The sequence below is a fragment of the Solea solea genome, chromosome 17 (assembly GCF_958295425.1).
Source record: "Solea solea chromosome 17, fSolSol10.1, whole genome shotgun sequence".
Classification (NCBI taxonomy): domain Eukaryota; kingdom Metazoa; phylum Chordata; class Actinopteri; order Pleuronectiformes; family Soleidae; genus Solea; species Solea solea.
In genome coordinates this window covers 10,949,218-10,971,471 of record NC_081150.1, presented here as the reverse complement: position 1 = coordinate 10,971,471, position 22,254 = coordinate 10,949,218, and the positions used below count along the sequence as shown (strand labels likewise).

General features: G+C 41.0%; 2 protein-coding genes across 6 annotated transcripts in view; one reads left to right on the top strand and one right to left on the bottom strand.

Moving 5' to 3' along the window:
• LOC131443648 (disheveled-associated activator of morphogenesis 1-like) overlaps positions 1-3,302 on the top strand; it is a 45,233-nt gene extending 41,931 nt beyond the window's left edge. For all 5 annotated transcript variants that reach the window (XM_058613455.1, XM_058613457.1, XM_058613456.1 and 2 more), the window contains 2 exons: positions 920-1,090; positions 1,850-3,302. In XM_058613455.1, the coding sequence (XP_058469438.1) occupies positions 920-1,090; positions 1,850-2,062 (384 nt within the window). In that variant the 3' untranslated portion in view covers positions 2,063-3,302. The remainder of the gene's footprint in view (positions 1-919; positions 1,091-1,849) is intronic.
• An 824-nt stretch (positions 3,303-4,126) lies between these two features.
• On the bottom strand, positions 4,127-21,209 carry LOC131443205 (potassium voltage-gated channel subfamily H member 5-like). The gene is made up of 12 exons (XM_058612627.1): positions 20,692-21,209; positions 19,622-19,745; positions 19,399-19,505; positions 19,188-19,316; positions 18,444-18,559; positions 17,327-17,719; positions 17,158-17,250; positions 15,712-16,141; positions 11,015-11,214; positions 9,167-9,419; positions 8,783-8,979; positions 4,127-7,118 (listed from the first exon to the last, which is right to left on the bottom strand). Exons 1-12 carry the CDS (start codon positions 20,762-20,764, stop codon positions 6,030-6,032), a joined length of 3,204 nt encoding a protein of 1,067 aa, XP_058468610.1. The 5' UTR covers positions 20,765-21,209; the 3' UTR covers positions 4,127-6,029.
• Between the last annotated feature and the right edge of the window lie 1,045 nt (positions 21,210-22,254).

Genomic DNA, 22,254 nt, shown 5'->3' with positions numbered 1-22,254 from the left:
CCTCAGCTAACATGAAGTGCAATACCAAACTCAGATTTGCAGATGGTCAAATTGTCCTTTTACTGCAGGAAATCTGAGCCTGTTCACCTTCTTGTGGACAGTTTGACACGCTGAATTCAGATTTATGAGTCTGCCTGCTTTTATTGGTGTGTGGCAGGAAGGGGTTTCTATCTGGAACATGTTATTTTGCACCATAATGTGAGCACGTTACACTGACCCCAGTGCTGAGCTGGTCACATGGCAACCATTAGTCTCTGTGAATCATTTACAGTGTCCCCTAGTTAAATATTTGAGCGTGTTTACAGTGGTCATCTGTACTCATGATTGGGAACCAGAGATACTTTGCTGACCCTCTAAACACCTTCTTGTATTTGGTGGTTGTGGTTGTGGTTGTGGTTGTGTGTGTGTGTGTGTGTGTGTGTGTGTGTGTGTGTGTGTGTGTGTGTGTGTTCATACAATAAAAAACCTACGAGACACATTTCTGAAATCATATCCTATGGGAAAAAAAAAACATTCACAAAGTGGGGACAAATAACTAACCTGCATGTTTGTTCCACCTGGCGATTTCCGTGTCACTGACATCAGTTAACACGCGTGTGTCTTTGAAGGTAAATGTTCTCAGCATGAACTCACATCTGGATGTTGTCCTTGAAAAGTAACCAACAAACACGCTGCCTTAATTTGAGCTCTGGCTCCAGTCTCGGGGCCTCGGCTATAATCACGAGCTGGTCATATCTGTGTTAACATGGGCTTCAAAGCTCGACTACTGCTCTGATTTCAAAGAGCTGGGACCTAATGAGTCTCCTGGAAAACAGTTAAAGATGGAGTGAAACGTGGCTCTACTGTGTGCCGCTGTAAATCTGATCCCCTGCGTCCCTCCCTGTGTGTGCTCGCCCCCCCCCCCCCTTTGGTGCCACAGTTCCTCAGGGCAGTAAAGCACTTTGGTGAAGATGCCAGTAAGATGCAACCAGATGAGTTCTTCGGCATCTTTGACCAGTTCCTGCAGTCGTTCGCCGAGGCTCAGCAGGAGAACGAGAACATGCGGAAACGCAAAGAAGAGGAGGAGCGCAGGGCAAAGCTGGAGGCCCAGGTTTGTGATCTGCTGTTTTCGTGCGATTCTAGACAAAAAAAAAGAGACCTTGGCTGTTACCAAACACTTCTGAACACATCAGGTGTCATAGAAGATTCTGAAATGTCCAATAATCAGTTCATACACTGCGACAAAATCACCTGTTTAGGTTTGACCGGCTGTTTGTGTTACTGTTGCTGTTAAACGTCACTCGCACAGAACTTTGGTTTAATTTTTTTTGTATAATAATCATATTTACTGTTTTTTGTCATGATTGTACAGCAAACAGGAAGCTGCTGCTATTCGCTTAGCATTAAATACGTTAATTGGTCAATTTTGCAGCATCTCTTCCTCTCTGTAAAGGGGTAGTGTGTGTTTTTTGAAGTGTATGTGTATCAGGCGCTCATGCAGAGTCAGTTTGGCACAGACAGTACCAGACAGTGTTCAGCCTGCTGCCTGTTTGGAGAGAAGTGGAACATGATTTATGCGTTGTTTTGATGTGAAGGGGAACAGCAGAGAAAATGAGCTGAAGAAGTTTCCCATTGAAATATAAATTCTCACAGTTTTTGCCATTTTTAAAAATGGTTTCTGGAGGTTTACCATGCAGCCCTTTGAAAGTTTATTCCAAACAGCTGATCACCATTATAGATAGATAGGTAGGCTGTTTTCATCCCCATGGGGATATTGAAGTATATCCCACATCTCATAAAGCAACAGAAGTTATTTATTCAGACTTTCCTTTGTGTAAATTTGCCCATTTTTTTTTCATTCTGTCACCAGCTCAAAGAACAGAGAGAGCGGGAAAGAAAGGCCCGGAAAGCAAAGGCGAACGGGGAGGACGACGGTGGCGAGTTTGACGACTTGGTCTCCGCGCTGCGATCCGGTGAAGTCTTCGACAAGGACTTATCCAAGATGAAGCGCAACCGCAAGCGCATCAACAACCAGAGCACAGACTCGAGTAGAGAGCGACCGGTCACAAAGCTCAACTTCTAAAGCCGGGATTGAGCTCATGGTCCCTGTTTCACTCAACCCCCTCCTCAGCCCTGCTCATCTATAGCTTCACTCTGGGTCAAAGTGACATCCACATTCCTCCTCCTCCTCCTCCTTCACTCCCGCACCAGCTCCGCCTGAATGAACCATGGCCTTGCATCACCGCAGCAGAGCCACACACATAGCACAACACATTTGGACCTTTCATCTTCTTAGATTATGACGTTAAGCAAAGCAGAAGCCAAAAACTGTCATTAACGACCAAATAATCCTATAATTCCTGCTGTGGGGTCGTGCTGGTCGAAATGAAATGTTTCTAAGAGGTTGTTAAGCAGGATCAAGATGTCGTGATTTGTTTCAGGTGTAAATGATGGTCATGGTCTTTTGACAGGACGCGTTCTGTGCTTCTTCTTCTTTTGTTTGTTTTTGTACGTCCGATTGTTATGCACAGAGCTCATTGTGCAGCTTTTAGACTCCTTCAGGACTTGATGCTCGATCCGAACAGGAAGACGATTCCGTAGAAAACACAAGGGGCCATTTTGTACAGACTGTATTTCATAGATTGAGAGAGCGAGAGCGGCTGCGTTCACGCGCCTGCGTTCAAGTGACGTGAACATTTTTGTAGAAAGACTGAATCTGAACTTCCTCCTGACGCTCTCTCGCAGCGTGGACGCTGCATCCTGAACCAGATGTAGTTGTGACAGCAAGCGATGCAGAAGCAGAGGTTTTCTTTTGTCATTATTATTGTTATTATTGACATGCAGCATTTATAAATCTGTATGTTTTATTTGAATTTTCCTTTTTTTTTTGTTTCTTGTTAAGAGCTGGCCTTAACTCTGTTGATTTTAATTGTTGAGTGGGTACTCTCATGGGCCTGGGCCTAATCTGCAATTTCTCAACAAGTGTGGACACTCGTCTCATAAATGACATATATATCTATATATAAGGTCGTGTGCTTGTTATACACGCACATAAGAATTCATATTTACTATGCTTAATGCCATTAAAACCATACCCAATCAATGCAATATACCCGTTTGCCCCTCTGAAGGGAGTGTCCCCTCTTTATTGTTTGTGTTTGAATAGATGAAACATGTTTCCTGAGTGCTGGATGAATTCACACCGCATTAAAACATGTGCGTGTGTGTGTCCACACAGCGTCAGGCCCTTCACTGAACTTTTATAATTTAAATATCGCCTTTTCCTTGTACAATGACCTGATAAAAATAAATGGGAGAAAACAGTTTTTGAGTGTTTGTGTTGATATTCACCACCACAAGTGTGAATAGGAATAAATAAAGACAAAATAAAGGACAGAAGATTATTATCTTCCTGTATTTTTGTAAGTGTCCAACTTCCAAGGCTCTCATAGCAAACAGGCTCATAGCTCCATCTAGTGGTCAGAATCTGCTACTAAATAAAACTCTTACCTTGACTGACCTCATCCTCATATTTTCATTGATAATACAGTTACATTTCAATTAATTCATTTAAAAAAAGAAAAACATACTGAAGAATAATGTGTTTCATTACATGGTCATTTTTGAGTCACAGCTCATAATATTCTGAATTTTCCAGCAGAATTTTAGACCAGATTCAGATCACAACTCTCGTCATTGTTACTGATATGAACTAATTAGTACTAATATCAATATTAGTACAGAATAAATTGTGCTTCTGCTGTGCCTGTCCCTATGCATATTTGATAATATCTGTGAAGATGCATTGCTTCTTTATCTGCTATGTGGAAAGTCATTCATTAAAAGGGTCTTAAAAAGTCTAAAATACATAATAAAGTTTGGTTACTGTTATTTAATTTTAGGGAATAGTTTTAGATTTAAATGTTTATAACAACGGAATAAACTGAACCAATAACTACTAACGTTAATTCCAGCCTGGTCCAGCATAGATTCATGTGAGGTGATTCTGTGACGCAACATTGCACTCACAGAGTTCTGTGCAGTTAAAGTTATTAATTGATCAATAAGATGTTCTTTGCAAGTAAGTCTGGGACCTTTCCATATATGTGTATATATATATATATGTGTACTCTGTGTAGGATGCTACTACAACTTTGGTGGAATTTAGTGTGTCACATGACATGGAAGTTATTGGGGGAAAATATTGTGCTTTTTGAATATTCATTTAAAAGAAGCACTTCACTGTGGTCGAGGAAAAGCATCTACATGCTCAGTCTGTGCGAAAAACAAACTAAGTTTAATCAAAGCGTCCAATCGGAGACCCTGATTTAAAACAGCAACAAGAGTTCAAAATCATCTGACTTGATGAATGAAAGCCTGCATTAACAAGAGCTTTTTGTACAGACTGAGTGTCCAGGTGCCTTTTTTTTCTACTTCTGTTTAATGAGTTTTTAGTATTTCTTATGGCTGAGCTGTGTTTTTCTCCTCATTTTTTTTGTTTTACTAATAGTGAAGCCCCATAACCCGTGTTCATGCTCACTGTAACAGACACAAAACAGGAAACATAAACGACTTTTATGTTGCATAACAACAGATTAAAAAACAGATTGGAACCAGGCATCAGTTTCAATATTAATGTCATTGTCGACAGGTTCGTTGGACGCATGCACGGTCGTATATTAAAATAAATATATTGCTATATCAGCTGACAGTCACATGCTTTTACATCCTAACCGATGAGGGGTTTACGGTCACTTCTACGTCTCTCTTTGCCCGTTTTTATCTCAACAAAAGTGTTTGTAGTTCATTGAGTTCAGTGGGATTTGCATAGAAGTGTGTGTTTCGAGCAGCCAAATATAAAGTCACGAACGCTGACAGAAAAAATACCTGAGCAAGAGGCGAAGATATAAGAAGGAGTGGAAATATTCATACAGGTTTAAGGAGAATCGCCATTTGACAAAATCATGACATTATTGCATGCCTATTGAACATGCATGGGAATGAAGCCTAAACAAAGGAGATCATTAAACAACAACAATGAGAAAAAAAAAAAAAAGATCATGATCCTCCACTTTTTCATTCCATGTTCTTTGACTCAATGAGGCTCCATATTGTAAGGCACATATTTACATACCTGACAAATGTGCTGTTTCTGCTCATGAGCGCGTGGTTTTATGAAAGTTAAGTCAGGTGAACGCTCAGATGTTAGTCGTCATATGTGTGCAGCCGTGGCTCAGTGGTCGAGCAGGTCGTCTTCCAAATGGAAGTTCAGGGGTGTTTGATTCTTAACCCCCAAGTTGCTCCCTAATGGCAGGGTGTGAATGGGTAAAAATCAACAAGTAAATGAGTCGTGCTGGGGAGATTCCTTCTCTTTATTAACCCATCCTCTACTAGAAACCTTCCTAGAATTAGCGGGCGCCATTGGGGGTTGGGTACCTTGCTTTTTTGACCTGTTGAGGACTCAAACACGCAACCCTTTGGTTACAAGCCAAGTTCCCTTTCCACTTGGCCATGGGCTAAGCGAAGCCGGGCCACGGCGGTGAGAGCGCCGAATACTAACCACTAGACCACCAGGGAGCATGTCTACCAAAATAGATGTGTGAGCTGCAAATGGATGCACTGAGTGAAAGACATAACTATAGTGTGCGGAGTGCTTTAATGTCCACATAAGTCTCTCTGCAAATTCTCTGGTCTCTGGATAATCCACAGCCAGTGTGTGACTTTGAGAGTGTCCTGGTTCCTGCAGCCAGGTGTCACCTCTTCACCTGGATCCTCCAGGGAAACGGCAAACTCCCGAGAATGTCCAGACCAGAAAAATGTTGCCCAGACTTCGTGTTGCTTTTAATGAAATGTTGCGTACAAATGACCATAAAAGGGTCTCAGAAGTCAAAGAGTTAGAAAAATCCCTGGGTTATTGCAGTGCTAAGGTGACATGAAAGGGATTTCTGCATGCAGCATGTGCTTAATGCAAGTTTCTTTGGCAGGCCAGAGTCCAGCAGGACATGCATCAGTTTCATACAAGGACATCCAGTGTACACATTTGTAACTAGTCAAAAGGGCCCGTCATCTGTTTTCAGCGTGACACACCTGGAGGCCGCGACTGAGTCGTGTCCTTTGAACCTCGGCTTCGGAGACGACGTCGGCGGCAGCGAGAGTCTCCTTTTTATCGACAGCAACCTGAGGATCTCGCTCACCTGAGACTCGAGCACCGACAGCCGGCTGCTCACGGTCTGAATGTCTCCTTTCAGCTCCTGCTTGGCTTCGTGCAGCGTCGCCTGCAGCAGCGCCTGTTCAGACACGGGCTGGAGAAAAGCCTGCTTCAGAGAGAGCTCGCTGTCGCTGTGCTCGAACACATGCCTCTCCATCGGGCTCCTCTCAAAGGAGTTCCTCGAGGCTCCGGCTCGGTCAAGGCGCAGATCGCTTTTTGTGATCCCGCTGTCACAGGAGTCAGTTTTGTGCAAGGCACTCGTTTCTTCGCCTGCGTCTCCCGCGCCGTTGCCTCCTCCAGTTTTCTCCATCTCTCCGCCTTCCTCTGAGTTGTTGGCAGCTCCTAACTGCTCTGAAGACTGAGAACCTTTGGGCCACTCCTCTGGTTTCTGAGTCTGCTGTTCTTGGCGGACAGCAGGAGGTGCAGGAGCAGCAGAAGCGGTGTTTCTAAACTTGGCCCAGCCTCTAGAACCTCTACTGCTGCTGGTGGTGGTGGCACTACTGGCAACACCTACCTCTCCACCTGCAGCGCTGCCCTCTGCAGGGCTGTCAACGATCTCACATAGTGGATCTGCTGCGCGAGGCCTCGATAAAGCCTCCTCTGCCTCTTGTGTGCAGCTCTGCTCTGACTTTTCACCTCCTCCTCCTCCTCCTCCTCCTGCTGCACCGGAGTTGAACTCCTGAACCTGAGAGGACACAGTCTGACACTGTGTGTAAGAGTTTGAGTCAGCGTGGTGGTGGCGCTGCGGCTCCACCTGCACACAGTTATGATCCAGGTAAGCCGGAGCCTCGACTGGTGTCTGAGCGTCTCTCTGCTGCCTGAACCTGTGGAAGAGCTTCCTCACCGGGTGGTCGTCAGGGATGTAGAGGGTCACCTCGCTCCTCTGGCGCTCCTGCTCCCTCTTCACGTCGGCAATCTTTCTGAAGATGATCTGCAAGAGGATATACATATACATAAATATGTTATGTAAACATGTAATGTGTCTTTGAAGCAAGGATAACTATGTACGATGAAATATTTAAGACTTGAAATGCAACAATGCACCGGGGGGAAACACTTAATGGAGCAATAATGGAATATCATAGAGCTCTGTGAACACGGCTTCTCAGCATCTCACGTTCCTCTCAACATTATAACAGCGTCACGTCTGCAGTTGAATGATTGAATCACCTTCTAAGAAATATCATATTTCCTCATTTTCATTGATTTTGATACTCCTGAATTACATAAGAGCTCACGTTTGAATCTTAAACCTGTACAGGCATGAACAATTTCTAAAGCTCCACATGTTAATAATTCATATCTTTCTTTTCATTTAATACATTTTTATGTAAAAGCCATAAATATTTGAACATTTGGCCACAATTTGCCTTAAATGTGTTTAGCTGTCACAGGACATGCATGTGTGTGTGCTGCAAACGATCACACGAGACCGTTACTTTAAATACTGTACAGTAATTATAAAGCAGAGACTTGTTATTATGTCACCCTACATAGTTCTGCAATAGTGTGTCAGTATTACAAAGTTTGAATATTCCTCTACATCAATTCTATAAAAATAAGGGTTTGTTTTAATCCATAAAAGAAGCTCGTTTCGAATCTACTGCAGCAGCAATGTTTCATCTGAGAACACAGAGCAAACAACAAATCACATGTGCCAGACTGACTTTAAAGGAAACATGCATTAAGAATTGATGTAATGTTGCTCCCACAGGATAGTATTACAGTAATATATATATGTATATATATATATATATATACGAGCAACCTCTCAAGGCTGCATCGCAGGACATCTTAGTGCCTTAATGGGATTAATATGTATAGCATTAAAAGCTTTATCAAATATTAAGTAGGGTCTTAATTTGGACTGAAAATACTCTCTCTGCACATTTTGTTTATACTGAGATTCTGTGACGTCTCAGTTTTGGTCTTTGGTGTTTTGCGTCTGCAGCTTTTAACAGATCAACTGTCCCAATTTACAATTCCAAATCAATTCATTTGCTAATTTGTCACTGACTTAAATATGTTTTCTTGTACTGGCATTAAATATTGTTTCTTTAGTTGAATTTTTATAAACTTTTCCCTCAAATTCCATGTTTTCGTAAACACTGACATTTACCCGTAAAGCTGTAGTATGTAACTTTTAAATATCAAACAAATTAGTTTTGTTCCATTAAAATCACGGTCAAATAAGTTCAGCTCCACATGACCCTCCCTCTCTCTCTCTTTCTCTCTCTCTGTGATTCTCAGTTTAGATCTTGTGTTGCCCAACAATATTCCCCACACTGCACACAGGAAGTCGTTTGTTTTATGGCAAGACACACAGACAGACAGACAGTCAGACAGACAGACAGTCAAACAGAGGCAGCAGCACTGTGTTAATTATTAACATAAATGCTCACAAATAGATTCAGAAGTTAATTCTTCTACTCATTGTGGTACAAATTCTTGCCCCCTACACTGCTGCTGTATACACACAAACGCTCCCTCAGTCAGACCCTTGACACCAAACAGAGGCGGAATTAATAACAAAAGTGAGTGCACTGCAGCTTGAGGTTAAGTGGAGGTGAAGTTGTTTTGACGACCAACTTTTACCCGTTTTCGCAGATTGCAGGTGAGTATGAGGTTGCGGGAGAAGGAGTTGGCGAAGGCCGTGTAAAACTCCAACACCCTCATCAGAGCTTCTCTCCTGATGACGTGCAGGTCGCAGTAGGTCAGCGCTCGGACGTTTGCGCACGCGCGCGCCTGTGTGCTCTCTTTCCAGAATGCATCTCCAAACACGTCGCCTTTACCTGGATGAGAAAAGATCCCATTTATCAGTGAGCCCGAGTCGAGGATGAACAGATACTTTCTAAAGAGTTGAATGATGTCCTTTTAGAAAGAAGGTCAGGTCATGCACTCGAGAAACCTTCGCTCCACCTTCGTCTATCTTTACTAGCACGCACAGATAAAAGCTGTCACAACGTGCCGTTGCATTACCTAATATAGCGATGACCTCGTCGTCCTGGATAACCTCTAGTGAACCCGACACGACGAAGCAGAGGGTGTCGACGCTCTCGCCGATGTGGAAGATGAGGTCACCGGGTGCACAGTGAGTGGTCTGAAACTCCACGGCGAGCGAGCGGAGACAGCCGTCGCTGGCCAGACGGAACGCCTGGTGGTCGTTGAACACCTGTCGGTTCAGGTGGACGCAGATGTCCGCGCGCATGTCTTTGGGACAAATGGAGAGGACCTGGAACGAGACAGGACAGAAACGTCAGGGTAGAGACGGTGGTAAAGGCAACGGGGGGGGGGGGGGGGGGGGGGGACTGAGGAAGCAAAATGGAACTCAGCCATCATTCATTTGATTATTTGCACCTGGGGATTTTCCTTGGGAGAGATCAAAATGGCTGCAGTGTTTTCAAAAGCTTTAAATAATCTTCCATATTATATCACTTTCAACAGAGGTCTGACTTATGGAGTCCCTGACGTGCCAAATGCCCCCTCACGTTGTGATTTCCAGTGGGAAATTGGGAGATAATTTTGATAATACACAAGTTCCCGAATGGAGACTTTATTTGTAAAGCACTTTAAAACAACCAGTGGACCAAAGTGCTGTACAGAACAATAAATAAAAGGCATCGAGGCTCACAAGAGGCGTTAAGATACATCTAAAACAACTGAAATAAATTAAAAACACAATAAAAAACAGCTCAATTAAAATATAACTTTTGACATTTCAAACAAGATGTGTCCTTTACTCTAATTATTATAATTACCTTATTGTTCGTTGTGTACAAAATGTTAATGTTTTAGCTACTTAAACTTGTAACATGTTACAAAAAAGTGACATTTCTACTCTTTGACTTTACCCAAGAAGCAGATAAGGGTGAAGCATTTTTCATTTCGCTCCAATAACAAAAGTAACACTCGAACGTAACGCGCTCGTAGGCAGCATCAAGCTGAACTACATGACTAACAACAATCCAGTTTTCTGTACAACAAAAACAGAGAATCAGCGGGAAAAAAATGTTTTAGGCCAGAAAAAAAAAAAAAAAATCCTGTTTTTAAAGACAAAAAGAGAGGAAAAAGTAAAGTGACTTGTGGTGCTTTTGATTTCCAAATAAACAAGAAAAAACAATCTACTACTATGGCTACTATATCTTGATGTGGCATGGGTCGTTCCAGTGGTCGGCAATTATGGCTATGAGTGTATTATTAAATACACATTATAAAACACATTTATGACAAATAACAAATCACATTTTTTTAGAGTTTGATGACGCGTGGGATCATAGTGATTGTTCATCATTTCGTTCCCCTGTGTGTTTGTGCTTGATGGGAATAGCGTCAGCGTTAGAACACACACAGCAAACATCAGTGACTAATCATCATCCATGAGTGACAAACACGCACAATCAAATCAAGGGGGAAAACAAGACAACACACTGGTAAACTAGTAGTACTGAATATGTCCTTCTGCTCACTGATGTTTGTGGATTTTAGTGGATTTGACGAGTGTTGGAAACAATGTGAACGAGCAGAATTGTTACATATTATGTCTTTAAGCCTTCAGCACAGCGGTAACACCAGCTGCAGTCAGTTGTTTTAACTTAATGACGTTACGTAACCTAGAACGACACGAGACGCAGCAAAATTTTCCACGAACACGGCGAGTGTCAGCGAGTGCGTTTAATCTCGTGTTCTGACCTTTGACCTTTGGCTCCTCGCTGACACTGAACACCACGAGATTGTTAGAAATGATAGGGACGAGGATCCCAGTTGTCCTTTTTTTTTACTACTACTACTACTATCGCTAATAACTATTAATACGAGGCTATCACTGACCTTATCTGTGTCAATGCCCTTGGACATGGCCCACGTGGAGACGATGAAGTCCATGACTCGCTCGCTCAGGCCTTTGGGCACCTGGTAAAGTTTGAGGAAGTCGCGCACGTTGTTGAGCATCTCGTGGTAGCGGTTGGTGTTGGTGTACATCTGCTGGAAGATGGTGGTGACGTTTCCAAAGATGGTGGCGTACAGCAGCGCTGCAAGACAACGGACAGGGGGTAACGGCGGTTACCAAAAACGTACGGTGAACTGACGTTAATATGACATGCAGAGGATCTCTATTACAAATACTACTCAGTTGTTTAAGCTCACATTTGTTGGGTTACTGACGGGTAAATGATAACAAGTATTGAGCTTTTTAATGGATCATGTGAGTTTGAGATTAACTTAGAAAGGACCTAAGTATTTCATTTAAAGATCAACCTGAATATTGAAAACAATAATGAAAGGAAATACTGGTTTGTAAAACAAACCAAATATCCTTATATTTTTTTACCTGATCAATTTGAAGGTTTTTTTTAGCCCTTTAAAACAGTAAATGGTATTTATACAGTGCTTTTCTAGTCTTGATGACCACTCAAACCTCCCTCCATTCACACGCTGGCCAAGAACACATCGGCATGTAGATTAGCAGAGCCGGGAATCCAACCTCCAACCTTTAAGTTGAAAGACGACTCACTCTACCACTGACCCACCGTTGCCGCCAAAAAACAAACAGTGTGCATAAACCGTAACACTTTACATTACAGTCCATTTACAATATGGTAATGATTTGCTGATAATTTTGTAATATGTAAATAATATAATGGTAATCTCATTTTGTTAATCTTGGTATCTCAACATTGTTACCTAGAGATTAATTTTCAAAATAGCACAGTATTCTTATCTTATCTTGTGTTATCTTATTACAACAAGAAAAAAAGATGGTATAACTGTAACATTACCTCTCTATTACAGTTGTCACCATGTGATTTACCGTTGTGTTACTGCATTGTAAAGTAACGTATTTAAAACCATAATTTTTCACAATTCCTTAATTGTTTAGACAATTAAATGCCAATCAATTTGTCTTTCATTTTAAAATCAGAAGAACAAAAACTTGGTATTTATAAAAACCTTGTCGTACACTTGATTGTAATACGGTGTCATGCACCACAGTTGACAGTGTGCTTTCCTTAAAAGTGAACACACACTGTATATAAGCACATGTGAGACTCGATACTATGATTCATAATGTACATTTCCTCAGCGTGAGTCGTGCTCTGCAGCGCTGCACTGACCTCAAAGAGTCAGTCAGCATCGCTTATCATGACGCTTTAGTCGCTCAAGAGGAAAGAGGCGTCTCCGGTCCTCACAGCAGGATCACAGAGGTTAGGATACTTTAACGTGATGGCTCATTGTTCATTTACTACACTCCGGCCTGCGGGCGAACTCTGCCGTTTCCTCCTCTCACATAACTACTGTATCTGTAGCAGGGGATTTATCGGCCGTAATTGGACGGGACACTTCGGTGTGACGGAGTGATCTTTGAGACGGAGACGCCACCAGAATAATGGGTGTTTCTTTGGGAAGCACAAACCTTGAAGCGCGGCTGTCACATTGTGTTTCCCTCACTGCTCACATGCTGTTTCAGAGGAGTGGGTCAAAGGTTGGCGCATGAAGGCGAGTCGTGCTGTGGGTTTGTGTAAGCGAAGGCTGACAGTGGAGGCAGTGACACTAAAGGTGAAGCTCTTACTGTAAGTGATGAAACAGCTGCTGAAACAGATATTTCTGCTTCTGAAGGAGCTGTTAGTCTTAGAATAACCAGGGGAGCACGATGTTGCTTGGGCCGATAACCGATACCTACGTTATATACGTGTTTCCTTTGGCCCAACTGCAGAGGTCATTTAGTCTCTTCTGTAGTGAAATCAACTTTTGGAGATTTGGATATAAAATAATGAAGTTATTATGCAAAATAAATAAGCATAAAAAAATAATAGCTGTAGGGGGGGCTAGCATAGAAGTCAAGGCGTGTTTTCGCGATATCCGACACTACATTTTTATGCCAATAACTACTGATACCAATATTGTGTCAATAATATCGCTCATCCCTAACGATAACACTGTAAATGTATATATAATATATAATAGATATATATTATATATTTAAGTAGGTATGAAGCAATACGATAGTCACACTGGCAAAACTGCTGGATCACATATTGGAAAATGAAAAAAAAACATAAAATTCAGTATGATCCACAACCCTTATATTATTGTGCAATGCAATTTCTATATCTAAGGAGCAATGTGGGGTCAAGTGTCACGGCCAGTTGTCATGGCAATTAGCAAACTCACAACCTTACTGTTCAAAGACAACTCACTCTACTGCTGATCTTCACATGTGGACAACATCAACATGTGGATTTATGGACACAGTATCTCTAAATCTTTCCATACATACATATGTTCAGAACTTGTTTTTTGACCTATTTTCTTCTCATCTAAACTATTCAATATTGTACAAAAATGGCATATTGAACAGACATGTTGGTTTAATGAGTTGGCAATGAGACATTTCTATGTCTATTACAGGTATTTTGTTTGTTTTTAAAGTGCCATCCATAAAGAGTCCCATTATGAATGTATAGTGTTATACAACATGCTGTAACCCTGCATCACTTCCGAGTTCATGTTCTCAGAGCTGCGAGGTCTGAAATCAAAGCCACACATGTTATAATATTACATTGCGATTAATGTATATTTAAATAAGGTTTATTTTTACCCACTCCAGCGCTGCATGAACCATCAAAGGGCAGAGCACGGGCTGCATCATTTCAGTGAATGAACTCATAGACGAGACTCTGGATAGAGATGATGACCGACCTCACAGAGCAGACTCAAACCACTGACATCGCCAATCATATCGCAATTTAGGTCAAAATAATCGCAATTAGATGTTTTATTCAAAATCGTTCAAGCCTAATTTCAGTGTTGATTTACTATAGAAATTTGCAGAAACGTATCCTGAACATGTTTTTGTGTTTGCTTTTATACAATATACACAATGCATGTGTACATTTATATATAGATTTTTTTTTTTGCTGCTTTTTCAATTATAATTTAAATTTACCAATGTCTAATATTTGGTAAGGTTTATCAGCAGAAATTAAATATCCTAACCAATAAGTATGTTTGTTTAAGTGTATAATTGCTAAAAACAAGACCACAGAAGCCAGAGTGTGAAAGCTTACTATGCAAATGAGGACATCCTTTTTGGTCACTCAAGGCCACCGTAGTTCCCTAACACAAGAGGAAAAGTGAGGAGTCCTTTGTTTGTTATCATCTTACAGTAAGACCTCATTAATCCTTAGACAGTGGACCTTTTTCAAAAAGCATATAATGAAGGTCGGGTGAAGACGGTAACTGTGCTGACGTCTGCTGCACCACACATGCATCATTAAGAAGTAGCTACTGTACAGTTTCTTATTAAATGTGTTATTAAATGAATCTCTTCAGCCTTTTGGTCCATATGTTGCTTCACAGCAGCTGCTTCATAGCCACCAGGGCTGTGGAGCACATGCTCTCGTCTCGCATGCAAGTGAATGTATCCAGATTGTTTCTGCTCCTGACATGGAATGAATGAATGAATGAATGAATGAACGAAACAAAGGAGATGAAAACAGCACCACAGGACGAACACACTGTTGAAGAATGATTGAAATGTGCTTTTGGTGATATATCGTCGTCCTTCTTCGCGCAATACGATAATTATTTACACCTGCCGGCGAGTGCTGGCAACTTTTATGCCAGCACTCGTCTGGCATCAAAGTTACCTGGCTGATGAAGAGGGATTTTACAGCGAGATAATGGTGGAGAAAGCTACGCTAAGAGATGCTCCATCCACGTTCAACACATAGACTTTATGCACTGTTCTCTGTGTTGTGAATAAATACAAGAATTCCTGCACTTTTAACTTTTCAAAATACTGATGATCACAGAATCGTTGTATCGTGATGTTATTGGTATCGTGGGACATGTATCGTGTATCGTATCGTGAGGTTACCCTGTGTTTCCCAGCCCTACTTAATACCATACAGCTTTTTAAACCTGGGAGTTTATGCCAATAGACAAGGGCACTAGGCAATTAGTCACACACCTCATGTTATCACCGTTGTGATATTGTGGTGACCCATCAGCTGGACTTTCCTAGCTAAAATCATAGGTCCAGTGTGTAACATTTAAGATGGTTTATTGTCAGAAATGGAGTATACTATCCCTAAGTATGTTTGTGTAAGTGTAAAATCCCTTTAACATGTTATTGTGTTAGGGGATTGTGAGAAGAACACAGGAAAGGATCTGCGTTTGTCCTTTCACTATCTCCACTTACTGCTCCATTAAACCCCACTGATACTGAGGAGAGTACTGGTTGTTATGTAAGATCATTTGCTGTTTCCTTACACGGGAAATCGGCTGAAACAAAAGGCAATGTAGCTTTCAGAATGGGTCAAAATGCCGCCTGACATTTTGTGAGGGGGAACTTTACACAGCAGGAAAACTACAGGTGTAAATAATCCAATTAATGACTGGCTGAGTTCCACTTGGCTTCAGAGTGTCCTGACTTACATGAACTCAACACAGTAACACCTGAGCTTTCCCTGCTAAAGCGTGTCAAAGCGTTTAGGAATAAAAAAGGGACGTGTGCGTATACGTACAGCCCACCATCATCATGGCCACGGAGAATATCTTCTCCCCATCAGTGGTTGGCGCGATGTTGCCAAATCCAATGGTGGTGAGGCTGGTCATGGTGAAGTACAGAGACGAGATGTACAGCGTGTCCTTGTTGGGTCCACCTTCCCACTGGCCGGTGCCGCTGGTGTTGTAGCGGTACGGGGTCCCGATACTCAGCGCCAGCTGGTAGAGCCAGCTGTCCGTCTTAATGGTGTTGGTGACCTCGTCGATGACCTCGTGGTCGCCGATGCTGTACCAGATGCAGGCCAGCCAGTGAGCCACCAGACCGAACACGCACACGAGCAGGACCAGGACGGCCGCTCCGTACTCCAGATAGTGGTCCAATTTACGGGCCACGCGACCCAAGCGCAGCAGGCGGATCACCTTCAGGGAGCTGAAGAGGCTGCTGAGGCCCTGCAGAACCACACAGTCTTATAGATTCAGGAACTTAATGAAAGGAATATTTCAACGTTACTGGTGTTATGTTCTTGGCTGCTCTCGGCTACTTCCTGCAGTCTAATTGTTGTATAAATTTACACCTAAAGTGGTAAGAAAAACAATGTAAACCCTGTGGAATTTTCCTGGTTTTCTAAATTAAAAAGGCTGAGGCTGGTAAATCATCTCAAAGACTTTAGACAACCACCAGTCTGCAGTAAGACAAAATTGTCTATATGTTTAAATAATTTAGTTCTATTGCTCATGTACCTAGAAGTGTATTATTAGTAATGAGCTTTCAGTGTAAGAGTGAAGTTATGTTTCCTTTGAGCAGAAAAGTCTGATTTGGTACACTGAGTGACTTTTGGACTTGTGTTTTTCTTTTTTTGTTTGCTTTGTTGATGATTCTCAGAGGTTTGGATCGGACTATTAAGACTTTAAAAAGAAAGAAAACGGAGAAAAAGGACAAGAAAAGTTACTTACTTCATCCTACACACTTTTAACACTAAATGATTCATGTTTTGTTTTGTTTACTGAAACAGATTTTGCTGTCAGTTCTACTTTGTTACATTTCGTTGCCAATATATTTTATTTTTTAACTCATAAAGTTTGAATAAAACAAGTCCAAATCAAAGCAAATCATTAACAAACACATGGTTAGTATATTCACATTAGACTCTTAGTAAGAAAGGACATGATCATATTTTAAAAATTATGAACTCGGGCTGAAACAATTGAAACTATTTTGATATTCGATTAATTTTGAAAGAATTAAAATTTAAAGGTTTTCTGATTTTTCAGCTTCTTAAATGTGAATATTTTCTGGTTTCTCTACTCCATCTAACCAAGAAAACTGAATAGTTTTGGGAATTTGAGAATATCATTATTTCCAGGTTTGGCAAACACTGATCAACATTATTAATAGGGAAAATAATCATTAGTTGCAGCGCTATGATAAACTGGTCCTTTAAAAAGAAAAACATGCATTCTCTTACTGGAAGAACAGAGTCTTCTAGCCGTGTGGTATTTCTGTGGAAATTGGAAGACTCGCGCAGATGACTCGCTGGAGATGCAGATGTGATGACATCCTTCACAGATAAAAAGTATGAGTAAAGAAATAAATCACTAATCATTAAACCAGCGACAGTCGTGACGCCCACTCACCTCGTCAACATTCTCAAAAGCATTGATGATGTCATAGGGCAGACAGGAGAGCAGGTCAATGACGAACCACGTCTTCAGGTAGTTCATCCGTATCAGCTTGGCGTCCGAAATGACTTCTCCCGCGGGACCAACAAAGGTGGTGTGAAAGTTCAGCACGATGTCAATCAGGAAGATGACGTCCACGACGCTGTCCACCACCAGCCAGGCCAGATTGTTCTGCTTGGTCTTGAAGGAGACGTTGTAGGGCACCATGATGGCGGTGTAGAAGGTGAGAATGAGGATGACCCAGTCCCAGGTGGTCTTGAAGGTGCAGTAGTGGAGAATGATGTGCGGCGGAGTCTTGGGCGCCTCTTGTTTGTACTGCGGGAGAATGTCTGACCCCAGCTGCAGAGCCTTTCATTGAGAAGGAACGTGAGCATTCAGGAATAAAGAGGCATGGAAATGTATCCAGGAACAATATTCTTGCACCAGGAGTATCATCAATGCTTTTTAGATCAGAGTTCCCCAGTTCTTTTGTGGGGGAGGGGGGGGGGGCAACAATTTAGAGAAGACACACTATCATCACCAATTTCACAATAATACTAAATTATGACCGGAGCGTTTCTGACTAGTTTCACTGCCATTTATGTAATCAGTTTGAATAGGTGGACATTTCCAAGAGATAACTATTCAATTATCACAATACTTCTTCATCCGTGCATCCGTCTTCTGCCACATAAGGGTTGTGGGGTCGCTGGTGCCAATCCCAGCTGACATAGGATGAAAGGCAGGGTACACACTGGACAGGTCGCCAGTCCATCACAGGGTCACATACACTCACACCTATAGTCAATTCAAATTTTCCAATTTGCCTAATCCACAAATCTGCATGTTTTTGACTGTGAAAACCCACGCACACACGGGGAGAACATAAACACAAAGTCCATGCAGAAAGGTCCTCAAAAAACTGGGTCTTCTTGCTGCAAAGGCAAGAGCGCCAACCACTACACCAACCATGTGGCCCCAATTTTACTCAATTCATTTGTTATTTAATAAATGCTGAATGAAAAATCAGCAATACAATAATAAAAATGACAAGTTTTTATAAGAGGACAGGGGTATTTTCTTTTAGCCTCACCTCAGCCAGTCTGGAGGGCTTGTGGCTGACCTCGGTCTTGCTTATTGGCGCCAACTGCTGCACCAGGTTGCGGTTGTTGGTCAGCACCCGCGTCAGTCTGGCAAGCTTTGTCCATCCTGTTCATACATGAAGGGACAGAATATGACACAGGACATCATTGTTTCCTCTGTAAAACAAATATCAATAAACTGCAGAGTTGTAGAACCACTGGAAAAACAAATGACTGGTATAAAAATACTTTGGGTTTAAAATGTATCCATGCTTTTACAAGCTACTTAGAGCTTTGTCTACATGTGAGCAGCATAAGTCAAAAAGTAAAGGGCATATTTTTGATCGAATCTTCTGTGGAAGTAAGTTATGGACTAAGGAGGAAATTGTTAGATTGTGGTGATGATCTGAGCTATTGTTAACCTTGTGAGTTTGTATTAGATTAGATTAGATTGTGGAGTGTATTGACACTGTATAAGAAACTGAATGGCAGATATTTGCACTCTATTTTCACTTTATCTGGTAATACATGAAAGCATATAGAATCCCGACTTTAAGGTGCTTTTCATGAGCACAAATTGCCCACGAGTCAAAGATAATGTGTTTGAGTGGCACGTAGATCCTTCATGGTGTATATTTCCACTGTCATCAGTCACATCTCCTTTATTTCCTCTGTGTAAAAGCAGTTTCTGACAGTGCTCTGCGTGTCTTTTATTTCATGTATGTTACAGACGTTTGTAAGTTGGAGTCTCTTACCTTTCGCCGATTCATCTTCGATGGGCTGTTTAAACAGAGTGATGTCTCTGAAGGTACAGAGAAACAGCACCACCTTGTCTTTCTCGTTCCTAATTGGTGCCACCTGCATGTAAAGCCATATCGGTGTTCCTGTAGGAAATGACGAGAATTGAGACGTGCAAGGACTGTTTGCTCATGCATTTAATGATGAAAACTGCAGAGTGATACTCACTATTCTTCGTATAGAGCAGCACCTCAGAGAAAGTGGACTCATAGCTGTCAAAGGTTTGTCTGATTTTGTCTATGGTCTTCTTATCAGTCAGGTCTCCGTACATGAAACTGCAAAGTAAGAGGGAAAAAAAAGTTTGTGAATTAGTCACACATTTTTCCAGCTACTTAACTTTTATCCATGGTTCTTTGCAGGGGTCATTAAAATAGAAAACCCCCTGTCTTACTTGCACGTGCTGCTCCTGTGCATGACCTCAGCTCTGTGGTAACCAGACAGCTTGCAGAATCCATCGTTGCTGTACACAACCGGCCACTCCACGATCTGCGCATTTCCCAACAGAAAACTGGTCTCTGCAGCAAAAGAGCACAGAGAAATTTGTCTACGTCTCTACCTGGAGAGGGAGAGAGCAAGTGTTATGACAAATTAAGTCCTTTTGTGTCAGTACTGCAGGTGTGTTTTTACCAATAATGTAAAGGAGAAGCCATTAATATTTAAATGAACAGAGGTAATCAGACGGGTCAGTGGGCAGAAATAGTTGTTGGTAAAATGTTGATGTTCCACTCCTAATGCTGTTTAAATATACATGAGAAGCTGCAAAAGTTCTCCGGCTTTTCCAACAGTTTGCAGACGCTGCAGTCTCCAGAGAGCAGGGAGATGCCGAAGCTGTCAGCATTCAAGCATCTGCATGTTTATCTTCAAATGTAGGACTAAGTGGTTGATTTCACAAACCAAATCTGCTCTGAATACATGATTAAGGTTAATGGTGTCAGTGTCGCTGGCGTGTACACGGTCATTCTCATGGGGGACACAATCCGCTGCTTCCCATAAAAAGACAATACATAGTAAATCGGCCAATACCCCCATATCCCCCCCCCCCCCCTTTGCCTATTTTGCTGAGACAAGTTAAAATATCACAGAACAATACACTACTTAATAAAACAGACGCAAATGCCACAATGTGTAGCTGACTCACCATTAATAAATTATAATACACAGCCTCTAAAATAATAATAAAAAAGAAAGGCTTCAGCTACTAAAAACCCTTTTTTAAAGAATGGAAATTGGCTATTATACAGATTTAATCCAGGGAATTAATGATATACAATTAATCATTGCACATAATATACATTGTTAGGTGCATGATTAAAGGTGATAAACAAAGAGGAAATAACAAGGATATTAAGAACATTAAAGCTTAAATGAATCATCCCAGCACTGAGTGATAGATAAGTGCAGTAAGATTCAAAATAAACATGCACTTAATCTTGTTGTCTTTCTTTCAAAAATAAAACTCACCACTCGAGCGTCGGACGATATTCTCCAGGAAAGTGTTCTGCGGAGCCACCAGTCCTCTCTTACCCCCATGCATGATGAGGGATCGGGACACAGACTCGGTGCACACTCGGTGATGATGCTGACGGTAACTCTCCCTCGTCGGGTGTGATGATGAGCGCAGAGCCTGGTCCACTCGTGTCAAGTGCACAGCATCATCCGGGGCATGTTCCGGTTAAAAAAATAAAAGCCTCCTACTCTGAATGTGCCACTTTTTTGAGTGTAGGTCAGGTTCTGGTTTTAATTTCATTCTAATGTGAAGTGTAACAGTTATCTTTGCACAGTATATAATCCCTAAAAAACGATAATGGCAATTTGATCAATATAATGTATAATGTTGCTGAAGCCTCTTTTATTTTGAAGGATATACTGCTGATTTTCCTGTATTTTTCTGGGATTTTTAATTTCCAGCTTCCTAAACCTGCATTCAATGAACTGTTGTGGTATTTCTGTTCAATGCTCAATGAACGATCATTAGAAGTTATAACTAAGCTTGTCCTGTGTAACTAATAAAGTGGCCAATGAGTGTAGTTTTCTTTTCATTGCAAAATTGATTAATATGAGAGTTTGCACACATCCTTGGAGTCATTTATTCATCGATTGGTTATTGGTTTTTTTAAATGTGTGTGTGTGTGTGTGTGTGTATGTGTAATTCATTCCATGTCCAGTAGGGGGTAGTACTTGCCGGTTCCGGAATTGGGCAGCATAATAAAATCACACCTCAAATATTAAAGAAATCATGTCAGTCATATTCAACAAAGGAACTACACAATATATACATATATATATATACATATATATATATATATATATATATATATATATATATATATATATATATATATATATATATATATATATATATGTATACAATAAACATATACATTTAAGCTCTGAGGGACTATATAGATATAAAAAAGGAAAATGGGAAACAAATACCAGGGGTGTATATCATTTTCAGGCATGGTATTCTTTTCAAGACGCCTGTGAATCAAGGAGAATTTGATTTAGCTAATTGACACTTCAGTATGTCATATTCTGTTACAATGAGATAATTTACCAGAAAAATACTATATTTGTTTTCATTACTCCCGCCTGAATATTTTGGAAGGAAAATAAATCTATATTTATGGACTTGGGAGACATCCAGTAGTGAAGAGTCTCCCATAAATTCTGAACTATATATCACAAGCATAGAAGAGGTGTTTTTTTTGGTTTGCACTACAGATAAAACATTTTCTAACTCTCACTTTACATTTTTTTTTTATAAGTTCATAATTTTCATTCATTCATTTATGGGATATATGTTGTCGTATTGTTTTAAAATGTATTATTATTATTATTATTATTATTTCTATTATTATTATTAAATTTTAATTAATGCTGTTTCAAATTTGTCATAATTTAGTTATACCAGGATGAGTCACACAATAACAAGAAGAGAGTAGGATATCATTATGTTATTCTACACCATGGGTGATTTCTTACTGGAATCAGTTTGTGGATGATGATGATGATGATGATGAT